The sequence below is a fragment of the Giraffa tippelskirchi genome, chromosome 12, assembly GCF_054371585.1.
Source record: "Giraffa tippelskirchi isolate mGirTip1 chromosome 12, T2T-mGirTip1v1.2.pri, whole genome shotgun sequence".
In the NCBI taxonomy this organism is placed as follows: Eukaryota; Metazoa; Chordata; class Mammalia; order Artiodactyla; family Giraffidae; genus Giraffa; species Giraffa tippelskirchi.
In genome coordinates, this window is record NC_137286.1 from 25,443,101 (window position 1) to 25,466,473 (window position 23,373).

Genomic DNA, 23,373 nt, shown 5'->3' on the forward strand with positions numbered 1-23,373 from the left:
CTTTGCGACCCCATGAATTGCAGCACGCCAGGCCTCTCTGTCCATCACCAACTCCCGGAGTCTACCCAAACCCATGACCATCGAGTCGGTTATGCCATCCAACCATCTCATCCTCTGTCGTCCCCTTCTCCTCCTGCCCCCAATCCTACCCAGCATTAGGGTCTTTTCCAATGAGTCAACCCTTCGCATGAGGTGGCCAAAGTATTGGAGTTTCAGCTTCAACATCAGACCTTCCAATGAACACCCAGGATTGATCTCCTTTAGGATGGATTGACTGGATCTCCTTGCAGTCCAAGGGACTCTCAAGAGTCTTCTCCAACACCACAGTTCAAAAGCATCAATTCTGTGGCACTCAGCTTTCTTCACCGTCCAAATCTCACATCCATACATGACCACTGGAAAAACCATAGCCTTGACTAGACGGACTTTTGTTGGCAAAGTAATGTCTCTGCTTTTAAATATGCTATCTAGGTTGGCCATAACCTTCCTTCCAAGGAGTAAGCGTCTTTTAATTTCATGGCTGCAATCACCATCAGCAGTGATTTTGGAGCCCAAAAAAATAAAGTCTGACACTGTTTCCACTGTTTCCCCATCTATTTCCCATCAAGTGATGGGACCAGATGCCATGATCTTAGTTTTCTGAACATTGAGCTTTAAGCCAACTTTTTCACTCTCCTCTTTCACCTTCATCAAGAGGCTCTTTAGTTCTTCTTCACTCTCTGCCATAAGGGTGGTGTCATCCGCATATCTGAGGTTATTGATATTTCTCCCGGCAATCTTGATTCCAGCTTGTGTTTCTTCCAGCCCAGCGTTTCTCATGATGTACTCTGCATATAAGTTAAATAAGCAGGGTGACAATATACAGCCTTGACGTACTCCTTTTCCTATTTGGAACCAGTCTGTTGTTCCATGTCCAGTTCTAACTGTTGCTTCTTGACCTGCATACAGGTTTCTCAAGAGACAGGTCAGATGGTCTGGTATTCCCATCTCTTTCAGAATTTTCCACAGTTTATTAGCCTAGTTACAAAGAGCAGGCACTCAAATATCTGTTGCACTCAATCTGAAATTACTTATGTGCAAAGACATTCTTAGCTGATGATACCAAAAAAAAAAAAAGGTTTTCAAATTGGATTACAGATGTCTCTGAGATAAAATGCTAACAACAGCTGAGACATTGAACTATAGCTGAGACACTATAGTTGAGCATTTGAAGACATTTATATTTCAGGGGGAAAAAGGAATCAGCTATGTCATGCATCCATTAACTTGGTACCAATAAATTCAACCTAATGGAGTCATGTCTTCCAGGGTGAGTTCTGAGAATTTAGAGTGAGCAGAAAGCCTGTGATGTGAGAAGTGAACCTGGCACTTATCCCAAAGGACAGATCTCCAGAAGTGCTTTACTTGTCGCTCAGTCATGTCTGACTCTTTGAGACCTCATGGACTGGAGGTCCTCTGTCCATGGATTTTTCCCAGCAATAATACTGGAGTGGGTTGCCATTTCCTTCTCCAGGGGCTCTTCCCAGTCCAGGGATCAAACCCAGATCTCCTGCATTGCAGGTGGATTCTTTACCATCTGAGCCACCAGGGAAGCCCTGCTGGTATCATACCACACTGCAATTTTCCAGCTCCCTAAGAGTCACAACTGCTCTACTAGCATCAGTAATCACCCACATTGGACTAGTGGCTACTTACCAGCTATGGCTATGAGAAAGAAGTCATACTATTAATTTGCTAATGTAGTAGTAGTCTGTGGGTTTTATAAATAGATTTGATCTGCTTATGTGATTACTGCCTAAGTTCCTTGGCATTTGAATACATCTCTAGGAGGAAAGCAAGTCAGTTCTGGCATCTCAGTTGAAATCCCAGCTCCCATACTTAGCAGCAGGGTGACCCTGGGCAAGTCATTAGCATTGGAGCCTTAGATGTGTCATCTGTAAAAACAGGACCAATAATAGCTCTTCCATGGGGATGTTATATAAATTAAATGAATGAACCTACTCAGAACGTGGCATATAGTGGATGCTCAGTAGACATTATTTGCCTAGCTTCTTCCTCACTTTCAAGCAAAGGTCAGCAAATGTTTTCCATCAAGGACCATACAGTAAACATTTTAGGCTTTGCAAGCCATTGGTCTCTGTCACAACCACTCAATTTTGTCACTGCAGGACAGAAGTAGCCATAAATGATGAGCGCAGCTATGTTCCAATAAAATATTATTTTAAAAATTAGGCCTTGGGCCAGTTTTGGCCCACAAGCTATAGCTGCCATTCCTTAACACTTATACCACATATGTCCAGACATCAGACTAAGCTAATTTTTCATCATTCTCTTGGATTTTGCCTGCCCCAGACATGTCCTTGCCCCCTTTCTCTTCATTGCTTTTATTTCTTGAATGTATCAGAGCAAATGAGTCTAGAAATGGACTGACTCATTTCTCCACTTTTAATTTTAGGCCTTGAGAAGCCCCATAGGAGATAAGCACTCAGACCTGGGATGCTCGATTACCTTATCCGCACAAGAGGTTCTGGGGAAATCAGCCACATTTGAGGAAGATTCCCTCAACCTGCACAGAGAGACTGGAAGCGGGACCATTACTTAAGAACTCACCGAGCTAACTGAGGAGCTTTCATTAATGAAGAAGGATGGGTTGCAACTTATTTCCTAGGTTTTAAAATACTGCATAACCAATATATTTGCATTTGTTTGTGTATGTATAAAGCACTTCTTAAAGGGCATAAGAACTGAAAACAACAATGATCACTGGAGAGGTGGGAACTCAAATTGAGGAACAAGGATGGGAGAGAGAGTTAAATGAATATTTTTAAAATGTTTTTAATAGTTTTGTTTATTTTTATTGATGTATAGTTGACTTGTAATGTTGTGTTAGTTTCTGGTATACAGCAAAATGACTCAGTTATACATATATAAACATATTCCTTTTCATATTCTTTTCTATTATGGTTTATTACAGGATATTGAATATAGTTCCCTATGCTATACAGTAGGACCTTGTTGTTTATCTATTTTATATATAGTGGCGTATATCTGCTAATCCCAAACTCCCACCCTTTTCTCCTTTGGTAACCATAGCTTTTTTTTTTTTTCTATGTCTGTGAGTCTGTTTCTTAAGCTTAAGTTTTTAAACCATGTGAACACATACAATGTATTCAAAGAAATTAATTTTTCTGATGAATTAAAAATTCAAACTAAAAACAAATCTTTCACATTCACAAAACCAGCCTAGTAAGAGAAAGACATACATGTGAGAGGTGAAGAATGACAAGACCATAAAGCATCTAAGACTCTCACGTGTCTCATGACTCCAAGGTATCCCCAGGGATTCTATGACAGCCCATAGTTTTAGATCAGGCCACAGTTCCTCCCATGGAGTCCCACATGCCACACTGAGATGCTTTCCAGCACCTCTGTCTCTCTTGCTGCTGACTCCTTTATTCCTGCCTTCAAATAAGCTTTAACTTTTTAAATAAAAACTTTTATCTGACCTCACTTTCCACTACCATACTTTCTCTCATATGGCTTTCACAACTTGGTTCCGGGAGCCATTAGGAATGATTCTCTCTCACTTCTTAACCATCTATAACACAGCTTCTACCTCTGCTCTTTCATAAGGTCCCCTTTTCTCTAAGGTTCTCACTGACTCTTTAAAATAAATCTAAAGGTTGGTTTTTCTCCTTTGTCCTTACTGTTCTTGAACTCCATTTTGCAAAGAACGAAGCTGATGTTCATCTTACTAAACATCTCTTCTCCCTTCATTTACTTAGTACCACAGAATTCTGTTCCTTCCTCGACCCCACTCGGGGCCTCTTTCATATTCCTGCCTCACAACTGGGCTAAAATTTGAGACATCCTTTTCTCTTCTCCATCTGTTCTCAATCTCTCAGGGAATTCTTCTCTTCCCAAGACTTTATCTAATGGGAAGAGAAAGCAGACAGGGCTTGAAGCATGGCTCTATGACTTATTAGCTATGCAGGTTAAGGGAAGTAATTTCGTCTCTCTGAACTCATTTCCTCGACTCTAAAACAGGGATTCACTCACTCTTTTTTTCAACAGTCTTCACTGAGCACCAACTATGTAGCAGATAATGTTCTGGGTACATAAGATTCACTAGCAAACTAAACAGATAAGTATTTCTACCCTTACAGAGCTCCCAGTCTAGCAGGGGGAGACAAAAAGTTAACATAACAATAATATACATGCTAAATGGGCTTCCCTGGTGGCTCAGAGGGTAAAGCGTCTGCCTGCAATGCGGGAGACCTGGGTTCGATCCCTGGGTCAGGAAGATCCCCTGGAAAAGGAAAAGGCAACCCACTCCAGTACTCTTGCCTGGAAAATCCCATGGATGGAGAAGCCTGGTAGGCTACAGTCCATAGGGTCTCAAAGAGTTGGACATGACTGAGCAACTTCACTTTACATGCTAAATAAGACAATTATATAAAATGTCAAAATAAAGTAAGAGCTAAAGACAAGAAATAGAGGTCAGGATACACCGTTCAAAGGTGAGCAGGGTAAGCTACCCTGTGTGCATGTTTAGTTGTGGCCAACTCTTTGCGACCCTATGGAATGTAGCCCGCCAAGCTCCTCTGTCCATGGGATTCTCCAGGCAAGAATACTGGAGTGGGTTGCCATGCCCTCCTCCAGGGGATCTTCCTGATCCAGGGATCAAACCTGCATCTCTTACATCTCCTGCATTTGCAGGCGGGTTCTTTACCACTAGCACCACCTGGGAAACCCAAGCTTCCCTAAGAAGCTAATATTTGAGCAATCACTCAGAAGAGAAGAAGGAATTAAAAAACTGACAGAGAAGGTACAGCCAGAGGGAGCTGACAAAGGTCTGAAAGGCAGAAGTGTGCCCAGCTTATTCCAGGGACAGCAAAGGGGCCAAAGTGGGAATGGAGTGAAGTGAGTACAGGAAAGAGCAATTGGAAATGAGTCAGAGAGGAGATTGGGGGTGGGGGGAGCAATCCAGGTAGGGCCCCTGAATGCCACAGGAGCTGTTGTGGGGTTTTGAGCAGAGGGGTGACATGATCTTTGCAGGGTTTTGAGCAGAGGGGTGACATCTGATTTATTTTATAAGGATCACTCTGGCTGCTCTGTTGGGAACAGACTTTAGGGGGAGCAAGGTGGAAGCAGAGAAACGATCAAGGAGGCTACTGCAGTAATCCAGGCAGGAGGTGATGGTAGCTAGGACCAGAATGGGTGCATTGGAGAAGAAGTGGTCAATTTAAGATTAAAAAAAAAAAAAACCAAACAACCTAACTTGTAGGGTTGTTATGAGAATCTTATGAGAGCATGACTGCAGGTAAAGTGCCTCGTATGTGCCTGATACCAGGAAGATGTTAACTTCCTAGGTGGTTTAGTGGTAAAAAAAAAAAATATATATATATATATATATCTGCCTGCCAACACAGATAACTCATGATATGAGAAAAGGGTTCAATGCCTGGTAGGGAAGATCCCCTGGAGTAGGAAATGGCAACCTATTCCAGTACTCCTGCTTAGAGAATCCCATGGACAGAGGAGCCTGGCGGGCTACAGTCCATGTGGTTGCAAACAGTTGGATACAACTGAGCACGCACGCCTGCACACTTACTATATTTTTCTGGTCAAATATGGGTCACCATATGGAAGAGATCAAAGCTAGAATGTGATACCCAATGTAAACTGACCTGGGTTTACCTTGACAGTCACCCTCACCTGGGTGACTGAGAGTCACCCTCACCTGAAGTATTGAAAGGAGGTTGGGCTGAGGAAGGGGCTTAATCTCCTTTTAACTTTTTACCTCATAGCCCAACTCCAGGACAATATTTCCCATTTCAACATTCCTTCTTAAAAGTTTCATCATCTACTCAATGTCAGTGCGTATATTTTTAAAAACTACCTGCCTCATCTCCATCTCAAGCTGTGTCTTCTATTAAAACTACACCAGTACCTAGAGGCTGAAAACTTAGCTTCATCTTTGTAGAATTATGGAATAAAAGATGCTTCCTTTGGAAGTTGGTATAATGCCATCATCTGTCTAAAATATCTCTATCTACAAAAAAGAAATGAGGCCAGAATGGAGCATGACTAGCTGTGAGCCACTCTTTGCCTTTAATGACTGGGCAAGGCCTGGAACCGGTTTCCTGGATCCCGGTCACATCTTCAACAGCCCTCCCCCCATTCACCCGACCCCCATTTCCACGGCCCCTTACACTGGCTGCCAGAGGCATCTCCGTATCCGTCACTGCCATGGCTGCCATGACCATCTTTCCTGTCACTGCCCATGAGGCCTTCCAGAAAGGCTATTGGAGGCCACAGCCTATTCTGTTTCAAGTGTGCTGGCTCCGGGTTCAACTCCTGGCTCTGCACTCACTAGCTGTGAGGCCCTGAACAAATTTCCTAATCACATTCTGCCCTACCATCTTCATCTGAAAAGTTCTTACCTCCCAGGACTTAGTAGAATAAGGTATGTAAGGCCCTTAGCACAGAACTAGCACAAATAACAGCCCAAGGAGGGTGAGTTACTGTGAGCTGTATGACTATTCTCAGTCCCTTTCAGAGAAGTTACCACAGATGTCTGGTGAACAAATCCTACTTGCCTTGGTCTGGCCATTAGGGCCTGGCAGCAACCAGGTCTATTAAACGTATGGAAATCTAGTGCTCCCTGCTCACTGACCTTCTGGTTGAGAAATTCTCTGCGCCCCAGTACCATGCTCATTCCCAACCCCACCTCCAAGTTTTGGTTTTTGCTCCTGCCTGAAATGCTCAGCTTAGTTCTCTCTATCTAAATACTGGCACATCCTTCAAAGCCCCAGTGAAAGCTTATTCTTTCACAAGGACTCCCAGGCAAATCTTAGCTCTGCTGCTACTATTTCTTCTCTTCAATACTACAGTATTTACATGTGGTACACACTGGTCACTTCCTTATGGAAAGGCATGGGAACATTTAGTCAATAATATGAGTTCTAGAGCAAACTGCCTAGTCTCTCTCAGCCTCAGTCTCCTCATACATAAAATAGGGTTAGTATTAGGGTTGTTATGAAGACTGGAGACACAAATACTTAGTAAAAACAATTATTAATATATGTAACTATTATTATATATTGCTGTTAACTTTTCCCTCTTTGTTTTATATATTTTCATCTTCTTCCTCCAGGTCATTCCATCCATATGTACTATACTTTTATCTAGTATCTTACATCACAGCTTACATTAATGAGCTGAGAAATTTTGATTTCTCTTCTTAATGAGCTGAGAAATTTTGATTTCTCTTCTTAAAGATTTCATTACATCTAATAATTTGCTCTAAAAGTACAGATTTACCCAAAATATCATCTCCCTATCTCAGAGCCCATAGATGGTACAGAATACAGGTAGTGTGGTTATTAGCCAGAGGAGGAAGATTGAAGAAAAGAAAAAATCCTGAAAAACTAGAACTGTCTGGTCTTTTCCTTCAAGAAATTAATATTGGAGATATGGAAGCTATTCTGGGGTTAGAATCAACAAATCAGAAAAGCACTGAGGGTAACTGGAACTTTCCATTCACATATCCCTGAAGTATTGGTATGTGTGCACGGTTACTGTTCTACTTTGCTTTGTATTCCACTCAAGCGGGTCCACCACTCACCAGGACCAATGTTAGGTCTGAGCAACACCAACCGAGAGTTCTACACCAGCAGGCACACATCAAGCCAATGCACAGACATGCACAGTTCCTAGATGATGCCCACTGTCACTATGCAGTGATCATTGTGTGTTTTTTTCTTTTCTTTCTTTGGGGAATCAACTATGTTTATCAACAATAGCAAGACATTTTATAATGGGGTGGGGAGGATTTCACCATTTCCCAGCAATACTTCCAAAAATCAGGTAAGGAATCATCCAGATTAAGAAGACCATCCTTACCTCTATTTTTTCCCATATGGCTTCATAGTTGTCCTGGTGTTGAATATCTTGCATCAGTTTCTGAATTAAAGCAGACTTTGCGGCAGAATGGCTCTCATTTTTCTCAGAGGATGAGACTCTCTCTGACTTCTCGTCTGTGTATTTTTTCATGCCAGAGAGAGGCATGCACAGTTCCTCATCGGAAAGAAGGTCACTCAAGGGGCCAGATTCCACACTCTCCCCGAGTGAAGAGGCTATGTCACTGGACGAACTTGGAGACACCCTGCCTAGCCTCGTATGCTTCTTCTTGACATGGTACGTTGGATACATCTCAGAATCTGAGTTCATTTCAGACAGTTCCCAGTCATCAATATTCTGAATGGTTTCTCCTCTGGGTTTCTGAGGCAGCAGCTTTGTTAGATTTTCCAACTTCAGAGCTAATACTTCTGTCTGTTTGAGGTGAGAGGGCAGTGCCAGGTACTCATCAGAGCCATACCAGGCCTCTACAACCTGACCGTTCCTGGTGACGTGACTTGGGGAGGAGGAGTAGCTGCTTTTGCCTTTGTGTTCTGAAAGACGGGGTCCTAGAGACATGATGCTGTCTGAGCTAGCAGAGGACTCACTGCTTTGAGTAAAAGGTGGTGAACTGGATGTTTCTGACTGCACTGGCAATTTGGCCTTCCCACTCCTCTGGTGACACAGCTCCAATGAGGACGTGGAAGCAGAATCTGTCTCTGGCCTCTGTCTGGCCTTGGAAGGACTAGAAGGAATTGCATTCGGCACTGTCGAGCTCCTAGTGTTTTTGGCTTGCTTGTCTGAACTAGGCTCCTGTTTAGAGGTCTGGCATGGAGGCACCTCTTCTCCAGTCTTGTGGGGCTTTTTCAGTCGAAGTTTCTCTTTATGGAAGTCGTTGAGCCTTCCCAGGCTGGAGGAGATCTCCTTAATGTGACTTCTAACTGTATTTTCGAGATTCCCATCCCCCATCTTGTGCAAACACTCATATGACTGGCTGGCGGCAGAGGGGCTGTTGGGGTAAGAAGACTGTAACACCAGGCACAGCTTAGACCTGTCAGGAGGATCCACCAGGGATGGGGTGCTTCTGCTCATCTCAGGCTTCAGATCGACCATCTGCTTCTTTCCACTAGAGCCTTTCAGATTATTCTTAAATGTCTCGTCTTTAAGGAAAAACCCTCTTTTTGGCAATGTGGGCTGTGTGGGAGAGTCCTCATTATAGTTAAAGCAGTCTCTGATGGATCGCTTGGGGGTTGCATTTTCACAAGGAAGAGGCTGTGGATTCTTTGCCCCACGTTGGGAAGAGGAATCAGATTCTTGCTTCACAGCTTCCAAAACTGGTTGAACAGCATTTGTCGGAGCTTCCACTGAAGATGATGGCCCCTGCATTAAGCCTGGTTGCTCCTCCACTGTGCACGCATTATTTTCCTCACTTCTACCTCTGTCATCTGCTGAAAGAGATACTTGAGACACCTCCTCACTCACGGCTTCGCTGCCGTTGGAAGGGATGGAGTCAGGAGCCACCGAAAGTAACCCAACACTTCGGATAAGCTCAGGGAACTCCTTTTCCATCTCACCGTAGCTCCACGAGTCGATGGGTTTGGTTTTGACCTGGCTAGAGGTCATATCACCCAGGCCACCGAGCAAATCCTCACTTGGACTGTAGTCAGATAGTTCGAAAGCAGTAATACCGCAATCCAGAGACAAGTAATTTTGAGAGCATTTGATTGTTAACTGTCCAGAGTCGTCTACTTCCGTTAGAGCATCAAGCCGGCCCTGAAACAGACAACAGAACTGGTTTCAGCAAATGTAGCATTACATTCATCTGCTGCTCACATGAAATCTCAGCAGAAGCCACGATACAGGCCAAAAATGCATCAGTCTCAATTGCCTCTGGTTTGAGGTACAGAAAGGCACATTCATTAATTACCATATTGCTTTACATAGTATCCTGTTCTTAAATATTTAAGGATTTTTCTTCAATCTGGAGAACAGAGCCTTGGTCAAGGCCAATCCAAAAATAACCATTCTTGCCCTGACTTCCTATTTTAAAACAGTGTATTGTTCACTTAGTAAGCATTTGTTAAGCTTAATGTTTGTAATGTTTCTGAGAACAAATTAATATGAGAGTAAAATCTCCATGTATATCTCTTCAGCTTATCACTCCATCACCTGCTACAGTGGTAAGCTCATAGTAAATGCTTAGTAAATATTTTAAAGTAGAATAATTAATTATAGTAAGTCTGTTGTGTTAAAAATATGTTCACAAATCACAGGAAGATGAAATACTGAATTTGAATACATAACAAAAACAGTTCAAGACCAGCTTCTATCTGTCCCCATCTGTGTGAAGGTAAACATGAGAATTCTGGAAAAAATTAATGCATTTCAAAAGTGTATCTTTGTAACCCCCATCGCTTTCCTCTGTGTGTATTTCCCCATACTCTCCCACCCTGACACCCACTTCATCTGTGTATGTTAGATACCAAGTGCCCACCTTCCTTCAAAGTAGGCTGACTTGAAATTCCCTAATGTTAAAAAATAGTATTATAAGTGTGTTTAATTTAATCATTGGTTGTGTGACTAAGGCTCTTATCTCATTACTAATGCAGTTTCCAACATCACACAACAAATGGGGAGACTTTTAATTGATGATTTGTTTGGGGCAGAAGGGCCCCTGGCATCCGACATGCCTACAAGGCTGAAGGGATAGCTGGTCTAATCTAGCCCTTTGGGAGACGAAAGAAAACTGCGGAGTGGAGGGTGGCGATCTCTGTGCTCCTGAGGGAGGAATGGGGTGAGCACGCCTCTGTCATTTCAATCAGGTTATCCCAAGATCTGACCTCTCCAGGCCCTTACATCAGGTTTTTTGGCTCATTTGTTTGTTTGGATTGGGGAGGTTCTCTCTCTTCAGACCTTGCCTTTATTCCCTATTCCCTTCCCTATTCACAACATTCAGATAAATAATAATAATGAAAAGCCTATTTTTGTTTTTAAGCCTAAGTCTCCTCATCTTATAAGTGGGGATGGTTCATTATTACTTTTTCACTTAATCCTCAAAACGATTTTCTCCTGGTGTCTGTACTGTTGTCTCTGTTTTATGTACGTGGAGCCTGAGCCAAAAGAAGGTGCATAACTAGCACAGGGCCTGGTGACTAACGCTGAGCTAAGCCTTAAATGAAGGCTGTCTGAACCAGAGTCCACACTCTGACCTCTGTGCCAAAATTTTCTCTGATCCATTGGATGCTATTTTAAGTGGATATATCCCCTCCTCCAGTTTGCTTTCCACATTGCCACAAGAGTAATCTTTACAAATTGCAAGTCTGATGCTATTACTTCTCCGCTTAAAGAAGTTAGCTTTGTTAGCTTCCTGCTGCTAGATTAAAACTCAAACTCTTCAAAGACAGATATGAAGAGGCCTCTCTCAAGCCACCTGCCCCTCCCAGGCTGTACTCAGCCACAGCATCATCCTTTCATTTTTTGAATATATTGTGTTCCTTCTGCCTCAAAACCTTTGCACATGCTATTTCCTCTGCCAAGAAAGCTTCCCACCTGTAATACCCCTAACTAGTTAACTCTTACTCACCCCTCAGACCTCAGATCAAGCTTTATTTCTTCAAGATTCTAAAGTACCACGTAAATCAGAATCTTTTATAATTTCTCATAAAACTATGTTGTTTTTCCTTAAACATTTATCTCAATCTTTAAATACATACTATTGTGATTCTTTGATTAATCTGTTTGTCCCATTGGTTTGTAAGCACCGCAAGGGTATAAATCACATAGAAAATGGCTTGCTTGCCAGGATAACCACAACACTTAGCATAGTGAGCTACACAGAGTAAGCACTCAAAGATACATCTGTTGAATGAATGAAGACATTTGGGAATGTATATCTATGCCTTCATGAAGTTTACTCCTCTGATTATGTAGTTTTAGTTGACTCCAGTGATTAAATGCCCAAACCTCAGAGTTAAATGGACACGACTGAAGCAACTTGGCATGCATGCATATATTGGAGAAGGAAATGGCAACCCACTCCAATATTCTTGCCTGGAGAATCCCAGGGACAGAGGATCCTGGTGGGCTGCTGTCTATGGGGTCTCACAGAGTCGGACACGACTGAAGTGACTTAGCAGCAGCAGCAGAGTTAAATTCTAGCTTATGCATTAATTATTCATATGACCATGAACCAGTAGCTTGATGTCACTAAGCTTCATTTCCCTCATCTGTAAAAATGAAACAATAAGCCATGTCATAGGGCTGCTGCAAGCCTTAAAGACTATGTAAGACACAATTCTGGCACATGGATAGGTACTCAATGAATCCTTACCCTTATTACTTATTTTATATATATCACACTTTGTTGTGATATAAATTGTCCTGTGGTCAAGTGCTAGTGGAAGAACATGCAAAGTGCAATGGTGAGTGCTAGCAAGGGTCAATGTGTTCCCACTGTGAGGGTGAGCATCATTCAGGTAAAGTGCTTACCACACCGTCTGGCATATGGTAAGTTCTTAATCAATGTTTGCTATTGTGTTAATACTATTAACAGTTATCACTACCTGTGCAACTACCTCTCTTAACCTCAGTCTTCTTATCTGTAGGATGGATTACAATATCATCTGTAAAATAAGGATAACAGCACTCACTCTCCCTACTTTCCAGAACTGTTTGAGGATCTAACAAAATTGTGACGGTGATTCCTAACATTTAATTACATATGTTATTCATCTTTGACTACCTAGTGCCTTATAAAGAGTAAGAAATCAGGCTCCTCTATCCATGGAATTCTCCAGGCAAGAATACTGGAGTGGGTTACCATTCCCTTCTCTGGGGGAATCTTCCCAACCCAGGAATTGAACCTGGGTCTCCTGAATTGCAGGCAGATTCTTTACCATCTGAGCCACCAGGGAAGTCAATAAATATTTAGAGGAGGTAGAAAGAAAGGAAGGGAGGAAAGAAATTATTATTATTACAGAAGAGATCAGTTAAGAGCTGGTTTTGCTTGTTTTATTTAATTATTCCTAAGTTTATGTCCTTAAACAACCATTTAACCTCTCTTAAATTCAGTTTTGAGAACTGAATGGAAAAATGAAACTATTTTTTTTAATTGAACCATAACTGAAGTATATTTTTTAACTGAAGCAACTGATTTACAATATTGCATTATTTTCAGGTATACAGCAAAGTAATTCAGTTACATATATGTTTTTCAGATTCTTTTCCATTATAGGTTATTCTGATACTAAATACTGTTCCCTGTGTTATACAGTAAATCCCTGTTGTTTATCTATTCTATATATATAGTTGTGTATACCTATTAATCCCATATTTTCATTTATCCCTCCTCCCTTCCTTTTCCCTTTGGTAACCATAAACTTGTTTTCTATATCTGTGAGTCTGTTTCTGTTTTATAAATAAATTCATTTACGTTATTTCTTATATTCCACTTAAAAGTGATATAATTTAGTATTTGTCTTTCTCTTTCTGATTTATTCACTTAGTATTATACTCTGTAAGTCCATCTATGTTGCTGCAAATGGAAATCTTTCATTCTTTTCTATGGATGAGTAATATTAAAATGGAACTACTTTTAATATCCATTACCTTTCTTACTAAATGAAACAATAAATATAAATTACTTGCCACAATTTCTGAAATATAGAAAATTTCAGGATAACACATTTGTATACAATTTTGAGCTTTGCCCTGAAGTATTTTTCATTTGTTTGTTCAGCTGGCTTTGTTTCAGTAACGCGTTTGCCAATTTGTTTACAAGATATGATCTACTCCATATTTAAATAAAGGAATAAAACTCATTTTGTTTTTGTAAGGACAGAAAGAAAGAGAACTTACCACTTTCTTAATTTTCAAACCTATTCTTTCATGGGCTCTGAAACTCAACTGGCTTTTAGAAAAGAAAAATGAATTCATCTTCACTGGAATACATCTACTATTTTAGTTTCTCAGCATATTTTATGCCATTTCCCTCTTCATTCTACAAATCTTTCACAGCTGAATGTATTCTGACAAAGCTGAGAATTTCATCCTAATTCTCTCCTATTTTCCACAGTTTCAGTGTGTTGGCAAAAACAAAACTGGCAAAAAATAGGATCAAAACTCCATAGCTTCAGAAAGGATGGTAATGGAGACAGTGCTTCAGTTCATAGAGAAATGTTCACAAAGCAGATGGCTTTGAATCCACTGTTCCTTTACCCCTTCATACAACATATTCTTGCATGTCTACACCAGAGCAAAAAACTGACTCCAGACATGAAAATGTACTAAACTGCTTCCAACTGAATCTGTAAATAATTGTTGAGTTCATAGTGTGTGGACCATGGGTACTACTTGATATAAAGTCACAACACAGCTATGAAAATAGTGGCCAGTTACAGTCTCAGTGGTTTTTCATCTTTCATGGGCTACCACTTGGTGAACAATAAAAGTTCAAATAAAAGCATGATGAACATATTCCACAAAACAACAATAACCATAAACTCTAAAGCACTTTCACATTCCCAGCTATAAACAGAGTTGATCAGTAAATGTTTATTGAATGAAAAAACTGTTGTCGTTTTTGTTGTTCAGTGACTCAGTCATGACTCTGTGAACCCATGGACTGCAGCACACCAGGCTTCCCTGTCCTCCTCAAACTCATATCCATTGAGTCAGTGATGCCATCCAACCATCTCATTCTCTGTCATCCCCTTCTCCTCCTACCTTCAATCTTTTCAGCATCAGGATCTTTTCCAATGAGTCGGCTCTTGGCATTAGGTGGCCAAAGCATTGGAGTTTCAGCTTCAGCATCAGTCCTTCCAATGAATATTCAGGATTGATTTCCTTTAGGATTGACTGGTTTGATTTCCTTGCAGTCCAAGAGACTCTCAAGAGTCTTCTCCAACACCACAGTTCAAAAGCATCAGTTCTTCAGTGCTCAGCCTTCTTTATGGTCCAACTCTCACATCCATACATGACTACTGGAAAAACTGTAGCTTTGACTAGACGGACTTTTGTTGGCAAAGTAATGTCTCTGTTTTTTAATATGCTGTCTAGGTTGGTCACAGCTTTTCTTCCAAGAAGCAAGCATCTTTTAATTTCATGGCTTCAGTCACCATCTGCAGTGATTTTGGAGCCCCCGAAAATAAAGTTTGTCACTGTTTCCACTGTTTCCCCATCTATTTTCCATGAAGTGATGGGACCAGATGCCATGATCTTACATTTTTTGAATGTTGAGTTTTAAACCAGTTTTTTCACTCTCCTCTTTCACCTTCATCAAGAGGTTCTTTAGTTCCTCTTTGCTTTCTGCCATAAGGGTGGTGTCATCTGTGTATCTGAGGTTATTGATATTTCTCCTGACAATCTTGATTTCAGCTTGTGCTTCATCCAGCCTGGCATTTCCCATGATGTTCTCTGCATATAAGTTCTCTGCATATAAATAAGAATAAGCAGGGTGACAATATACAGCCTTGACATACTCCTTTCCCAATTTGGAACCAGTCTGTTGTTCATGTCTGGTTTAACTGCTGCTTCTTGACCTGCCTACAGGTTTCGCAGGAGGCAGGTAAGATGGTCTGGTTCTCCCATCTCTTGAAGAATTTTCCACAGTTTGTTGTGATCCACACAGTCAAAGGCTTTAGTGTAGTCAATGAAACAGAAGTAGATGTTTTCCTGGAATTCTCTGGCTTTTTCTATGATCCAGCGGACGTTGGCAATTTGATCTCTGGTTCCTCTGCCTTTTCTAAATCCAGCTTGTTCATCTGGAAGTGCTCGGTTCATGCACTGTTGAAGCCTAGCTTGGCAAATTTTGAGCACTACTTTGCTAGCATGTGAAATGAGTGCAAATGTGCAGTAGTTTGGCCTTTCTTTGTCATAGTACTTCTTTAATAATTTGAATAAATAAATATGTAAAATGAATTGGTTTGACTCAATTATTTCCAATGTCCCCTCTAGTGGTAGAAAGTGGGCAGATCTAATGACTAATCAGTATGGGATGTTGGACAGAATGAGGCGAATACATGGATAAGAACAAACAAGCAAAAAAGAAGAATGTATAGATTGGAGACACCAAGAGATATCTGAAGTAAGATCTCTTCAGAGTTTAGACAAAACCTTCCCAGATCTCCACCTCATTAGCATATAACTCCTAGTCACAAGAGATTTAGGGTAGAGTTGACTAGTTTTGGATTCTTTTTTGTTAATTGGATTATAATTTCTTGGGCTTCCCAGATGGTGCTAGTGGTAAAGAACTGGCCTGCCAGTGCAGGAGATGTAAGAGATGCAGTTTCGATCCCTGGGTGGGGAAGATCCCCTGGAGGAGAGTGAGACAATGCACTCCCATATTCTTGCCTGAAGAATCCAATAGGTAGAGGAATCTGGAAGGCTACAGTCCATAGGGTCGCAAAGAGTCAGACACGACTGAAGTCACTTAGCACACATGCATGCATAGTTGCTTAGTTTACAGTTCTTTGTAGTTTCCCATAAGCACAAGAATTCCAATCAAGGACCCTCTAGGGATCCCATTTGGGAGGGATGGCCTCTGGGGACTAACACACACCTGCATATTCATCCTACAATTTTAAAAGGAACCCTACCAAAGACTGTATCACATTCTTCATTGCCACATTATCCAGGAAAGCTAAATGAAAACAGATTGTGCCTTAAACTTAGAAGTGAGCCCAGTAGATTTTCATTCCCATAAACTTCTAGGGCCTGCAGGGAATTTTCCACAGCAAGAGCATCATTAAGAAAACAATAATCAACAAGTATAAATCATTTATGAGAAGCCCAGATTTGTTTTGTGCTGTTGACAATGTTGGAGCCACTAACACATTAATAAATTAATGAGCTATGGAGCACTCTTTATAAGGCCTTTTAGTCTTATATATTTATATAAATGCCTTTTATAGTTGTATAATACATATTTTCCACAAAATCAACAGCAGAGCACTAAACTGGGTGTCAAGAGCCAAGGGACTATACACACACACACACTCTACACATATCTATACATGGTATCTATCTATACATCAGTTCAGTTCAGTTCAGTCGCTCAGTCATGTCCGACTCTTTGCGACCCCATGAACTGCAGGACACCAGGCCTCCCTGTCCATCACCAATGCCCGGAGTCCACCCAAACCCATGTCCATTGAGTCGGTGATGCCATCCAGCCATCTCACCCTCTGTTATCCCCTTCTCCTCCTGCCCCTAATCCTTGCCAGCTTCAGGGTCTTTTCCAATGAGTCAACTCTTCACATGAGGTGGCCAAAGTATTGGATTTTCAGCTTCAACATCAGTCCTTCCAATGAACACTCAGGACTGATCTCCTTTAGGATGGACTGGTTGGATCTCCTTGCAGTCCAAGGAACTCTCAAGAGTCTTCTCCAACACCACAGTTCAAAAGCATCAATTCTTTGGCACTCAGCTTTCTTTATAGTCCAACTCTCACATCCATATATGACCACTGGCTATCTATACATATACATGCATATATATAGCCCCTACTTAGCTAGCACAATACCTCTGTGTGTGTGTTTATGTGTTGCTTTTATTTGGGAATAGGAGAGTTTACTTGGATTTAACTTTACAGTGTTCATTCTTAAACTATGCGTCAAGATTAACAACAATAAACTCTCCAAACTGTGTTTACTATGAGTACAAAAAATCTAAGTATACTGGTTGTGCAAAATTCTAAAGACCATATGACTCACTGCAACCAGAATGATTTTTCTAAAGCATGAACTGAATCATATCAATTCCCTGAACAAACTCTTTGGTTATCCTCAAAATAAAGTCCACTTCTCTTAATATGACTTTTTAATACAGCTTTTCATCTTCATGATATGACCTCACTCACATATTAGTTCAAATGCTGCTTCCTGGTCCTTTGAACTTTTTGCCCTCTGATATTATCCTTCTCTTTCTTACCTCTGAATCTTTATGTCATTCCTCCTGTCTAGAACAGTTTCTACCTCCATTCATCAGTCTAATCCTGCTTCTTCTTCAGGTCTCACTTCTCCTGGAAAGGCCTCCCTGACTGAATTAGGTGCCCCTTCTCTGACCTCCAGTGGCTTCACGTAGACCATTGTATCTGCATGAAGATCATGCAGATCAGAGTCTGGTCTTCATGTTTGTCCACTTGTCTCTATCCCCCACTAATCTCAGCTCTTTAAAGACAAAGACCATGCTTTGATCACGATTATATTCTTAGCACCTAATGCCTGGCTCACAGTTAGCACTCAATAAATATTTATAAAATAGTTGAACAAGGAAGAGGATGTCAGGCTAGCACCAAAAGCTACAGGTGATATCTATGGAAACTACCAGGTGTGAGTTAACTCTGGTTCATAGCTTCATTCATCATCATAGCCTCTGGTTGATAGATTCATTCATTCATCATTGCCTCTGGTTTATAGCTTCATTCATTCATCATCGCCTCCCATCAATATACCTAGTTTCAAAGCCCAGCTCAGGACCTGCTTATTTACTTATAAAGAATTCCTATCCTGCACCTCTGAACTGAAAACATTCTAAATAGTCACACTTGACGATGCATTATGTGGCTTCCAAGAAAACACCCACCTCCTTTGTCTCTTCGGAGAAAGCCTGAAGAATGTCCGTCTGTCTGGTGTAGTTGCCATTGGCGTCCTGCAGACCCTGCAGAATGCGCTCCCGCAGAACGAGCACTGAGACGCGGAGTTGGTGCCAGAGCAGCTGCACAGCGTGAATGTCCACGATCACATTGACAGAGTAGGAAAGCAGCTTCAGGGAGAACTCTGTTTCAAGGAGGGCATGGATTTGCTCGACATGATCAGAAATATCTTCACAGATGTCCTGCAATAAAGGAAAGCGAATATGTTATGACTCTTTCACCTTAACCTGGGGTGCTGTGCTGTGCTTAGTCGCTCAGTCATGTCTGACTCTTTGTGATCCTATGGACCCATCAGGCTCCTCTGTCCATGGGATTCTCCAGGCAAGAATACTGGAGTAGGTTGCCATGCCCTCCCCCAGAGAATCTTCCCTGGGGAGGGGACTGGTAAAAATGTCACTCCTTCACTTGACACCAATGATCAGGGCCAATGGGTCAAGGGAGCACATGCTGAATAGTAGCCTTTGTTTCAATTCAGATACAGAGTCACAGGGGCTTCCCAGGTGGTGCTAGTGGTAAAGAACCCTCCTGCCAATGCAGGAGACACAGGTTCGATCCCTGTGCTGGGAAGATCCTCTGGAGGAGGGCATGGCAACCCACTCCAGTATTCTTGGCCTGGAGAATACCCATGGACAGAAAAGCCTGGTGGTCTACAGTCCACAGGGTTGCACAGAGTTGGGACACAACTGGAGTGACTTAGCACAGAGTCACAGGCCGTATTCCTGGGCCCTGGGGCTTCAGTGCATGCAGGTAAGTTGATCATTTCCAAGACACAAATAAGCCACTATTTTTTCAGATACCCACACTGAAAGTTCAGCCAAGGTGAGAGGTTACCTCACAAATCCAACCTCTGTTCTCTGTATTAACTGTTAGTTTGGGATTCAGGTAAGGGATCCAACAAGGTTTCTCTTTGCTACTGGTGGGCTCCACCAAACACAAAACATCTCAGAATAGAAGCATCCTCCTGACACCTAGGACTTCCCTGATAGCTCAGTTGGTAAAGAATCTGCCTGCAACGCAGGAGACCCCTGTTTGATTCCTGGGTCGGGAAGATCCGCTGGAGAAGGGATAGCCTACCCACTCCAGCATTCTTGGGCTTCCTTTGTGGCTCAGCTGGTAAAGAATCCACCTGCAATGTGGGAAACCTGGGTTCGATCCCTGGGTTGGGAAGATCCCCTGGAGAAGGGAAAGGCTACCCACTCCAGTATTTTGGCCTGGAGAATTTCATGGACTGTATAGTCCATGGGGTTGCAAAGAGTCAGACATGACTGAGCAACTTTCACTTACTCTCCTGACACTTAGTATGAAGAAAAATGGGCTAGAACATGGGCTTCAAAGAACTCCCAACCATTCTCAGTGAGCCATGGGATCTTCACTGTAAGGGACAAATGTCACATTCCCACAGGGACACAACTTACAATTAAATTTGTAATGGATATCCACACTTTGCAAACAAAATCATTCTCAAGAAGGAATACCAGAGAAATTCCAAGAGTAAAAACAGATATAGTTTGGTTTTGTTTTTAAGACTCAGACATTGAAAATAAAAACACTACTACATTAAAGTTTCAATGTCCTCCTCACATACTATTAGGTAGGCATATTTTATCTGATGTGTCACTTGTCCTTACAAGTTTCCACATTTTCATTGTGCTGTTAGAGGCCTGCAGCGTGAAATGGGTAGCAACCCTGTAATATTTACTTGAACAATTGGACTCCATTAAGCATATGTCAGTGAAAAGTACTCAGTTACTCATTTTTAATTATGTATCAGTGATTTCTTTTAAATGGAGCTTTTATGATTTTTGTTAAAGCTAAAATTTTAAGACAGCATTTGAGTTCTGAGCCCTACCGTGAGTATCAAAACAGTCATTCTTTGCTGGAAATATAACCTTCCAATTTCATATAATTCAGTTACTTGTTGTCAAAGAAAAACTAAAATGTAACCTGTATTTAACAATGTGTGCTAATAAGCAAAAAAAACCCAACACTATTGAATAATGATGGAAAGTTGTGCTGAATTTTGAACAATAATTATTGTACAATTTCAATAAATATTTCAATATTAGGCTTTGAAATCCAAGACTTAATTGGCAATAGTGATATAAACTGGTGATAATAACTTGAAACAGATTAAAAAGTTTAAACAGGCCTTGGAGCTCTGATTAGGTAAACTTCTTAGAAAACAATATGGGCCCATGGGCTTATGCAGTCCAGTAGAGACGTGAAGCAAAAATTATACTACCCTATTACATGTACACAAGAAGCAATCATAGCCAGATTAGCTAGTCTTTGCTGGCCTTCAGCAGAAAACAGCAGGCCTGTAACTATCCTCAGATCTTCCATGAAGCTTGGGGTCTTAAGCTGATGATTGTCTGGGCATCCACTCCACTTACCCCCACAGCTCTTATTCCTGATCCTCAAACACCTCCCCCAAAGCAAATGCCCTGTGTCCTCTGCCCTGTAAGATGCTCATTCTCTGCATCACTGTGTCACCCTGGGAAACGCCCTTCCTCCCACCGCTGACCTTTTCCAAATTCTCATACTCTCCTGGTAATACCCCACAATCCTCTGTAAAAACATGCCTTAACTTCTTCACAAAGGCTACCTCTACCTCCTGGTCTTACCCAAACTTGACCTTGCCCAAGGCTCCTGCTTCCTCCATCACTCTCCCAGGGGAGCTGCTCATTCTCCCAGGCCTGGACTGAGAAGGGGGAGGACAGGAGAGGGAGGGGAACTGATGGGGCAAGAGCAGACCTCAGTGCTGCTGTGCCACTTTCTACTCATCACTCTTTTGCCCTCATACTAACACCCTTCTTTTTTCATAGGTGCCTACCATCTGCTAACCTTCCTGTCATCCCCTTTTACTGCTGTTATCTGCATTCTTCTCTTTCCTTCCTCTGCACTAAAGAATGCATCTGGTTCACAGTTTTCTTTCTTTTCCATACTGAGCATAACTTTTATCTTAGGTAATGTCAACGTTCACATCGAGGAACCAACCAACACTCCAGGCTTGAATTTCCTTTACTCCACAGCTCCTAAGACCTTGGCGCCCACTGCACTGGGACAACTCTCCACCACAGCTCTGCTCTGGACCTTGCTATCACTCCACCTGGGGAACAATATCAGGAAGTCCCTTGTGCCACCAACCTGTCTGTCTGACTTCTTTACTCCCATTCTCCCACTACAGGTGCTCTTCACCCTATCCAGGCCACCATTCCCTCCATCCCCTTTTCTCATACACCTCCTGCCTCCTAGCACAGCCTCTACAACCACTCTGCCAAAAGTGTTCTCAACTTCCTCACACTTTTTGACTCCATGACTCAGAATTTGTGAGTGTTGGTCCCTTAGGCCCCATTATGATCCTACAGATGCAAAATACATGACATACCTCGGAGAGAAAAAGGTTGGGGTAACCCTTCTGCCACCTGCTCAGAATAGCTAAACAGGCATTTCTACACCCTCCCATGCCCATCCCCCTATACAAAAAATTATATATATATATAACCTTGGTACCATGAAACCTACATGCCGGAGCACATGCCATCTACTCTCTTTACACACATATGGCTCCTTCATAATGGATGCAGGAATGTAGTCAGAGCCAGGTCATGGGTCAGGATATCAGGCAAGTATCCAGGGGAAACTGCACATAAAAGACACTAAAGCATCAGTGGTGCCAGTTAACTTAGGTTTCCATACCCTCCTCCTTAGTAACTGTGAAATGTGAACTGGCCCTGTTCCCACACATCAGGTTAAATATTTTCTTACTTAATTCACATACAGCACAGTAGCTCCTATGGCATTCAGAATCACAGCACAAAATGCATTGACTACGTTATATTTATCAACTGCCCACTTCACTCAACAGCTGCTGCCGCCTGTCACTGAAACAGGACTCTCCTATGGTTACCTAGTAGCTGATACAAACACTGAGGACCTGAGATTGTTTACAAATAAACTCCATCTGGTTGGCCCAGTGTTTTCCTTTTAATTTTATGTTTATGTGAGAGAGGTGCCTTTTTTGGGTAAGACTATTGTATATGTATTTTCCAGTTGTATCTTATTTCTTCTAGACAGATACAGGGCTTTCAAGACAACTGTTATGTATTTAACCAGTATGGCCAGTTTCCACCACTGTGAGATAGCAGTGAGGGTGTCTTTTCTGTGAGTGCTCTGACTGCCTACTCTCCTAACTCTAAGCATAATTGCCAAGACTCTGGCTAACTCTCTCCGGGAGGGGATCTATCTGCTGCTTCATCATGAGGCCAACATGCTCACTCTCAACCATTCTCAAGACATTGTGATGGTTTCCTTGTGAAATTAAAAGTATCTGTAGATCAGCGTTCTGCCAAAACGTCCCAAACTGCCCATCTTCATGGATTCCATGAGTATGAGAAGAGAAACATGTCCTTCTGGCAACTTCCCTGCCCAGTTCCTAATGCAACACTTGGCACCCCCGTTTCACTAAGTCCTACTGATGCAGCCACTCCCACTCCTCTTTGTTTCACACTTCCCCCCACGCACTTCTTAAATGAGAACAGAGAAAAAACCCCAGTAACTACAGCCTGCCTCTCCATAGGGACAAAGAGTAATCAGCAAACATTTCTGCCTTCTTCTACTACCCAAATAATGTTTCTTTCTCTTCCCCTCAAATAATTTCACCGTTTCTCTCAAAACACTCTTGAGGTACATTTGTATAACTGCAGGACACATTCAGATGGTTTTTCTAAAACAAACATGAATTATAGCCTGCTTTAAAAGAACATATCTCCCCACTCCCTCTTCCATCTTTCTTCCTATCAGAATTTTAAAAACCTTGA

At 41.8% G+C, this 23,373-nt stretch overlaps 1 protein-coding gene across 5 annotated transcripts in view; it reads right to left on the reverse strand.

Moving 5' to 3' along the window:
- Window positions 1-23,373, reverse strand: part of AKAP6 (A-kinase anchoring protein 6) — a 571,209-nt gene that overhangs the window by 261,730 nt on the left and 286,106 nt on the right. For all 5 annotated transcript variants that reach the window (XM_081547988.1, XM_081547989.1, XM_081547987.1 and 2 more), the window contains 2 exons: window positions 18,484-18,735; window positions 7,909-9,675 (listed from right to left, as the gene is read on the reverse strand). In XM_081547988.1, coding sequence (XP_081404114.1) covers window positions 7,909-9,675; window positions 18,484-18,735 — 2,019 coding nt within the window. The remainder of the gene's footprint in view (window positions 1-7,908; window positions 9,676-18,483; window positions 18,736-23,373) is intronic.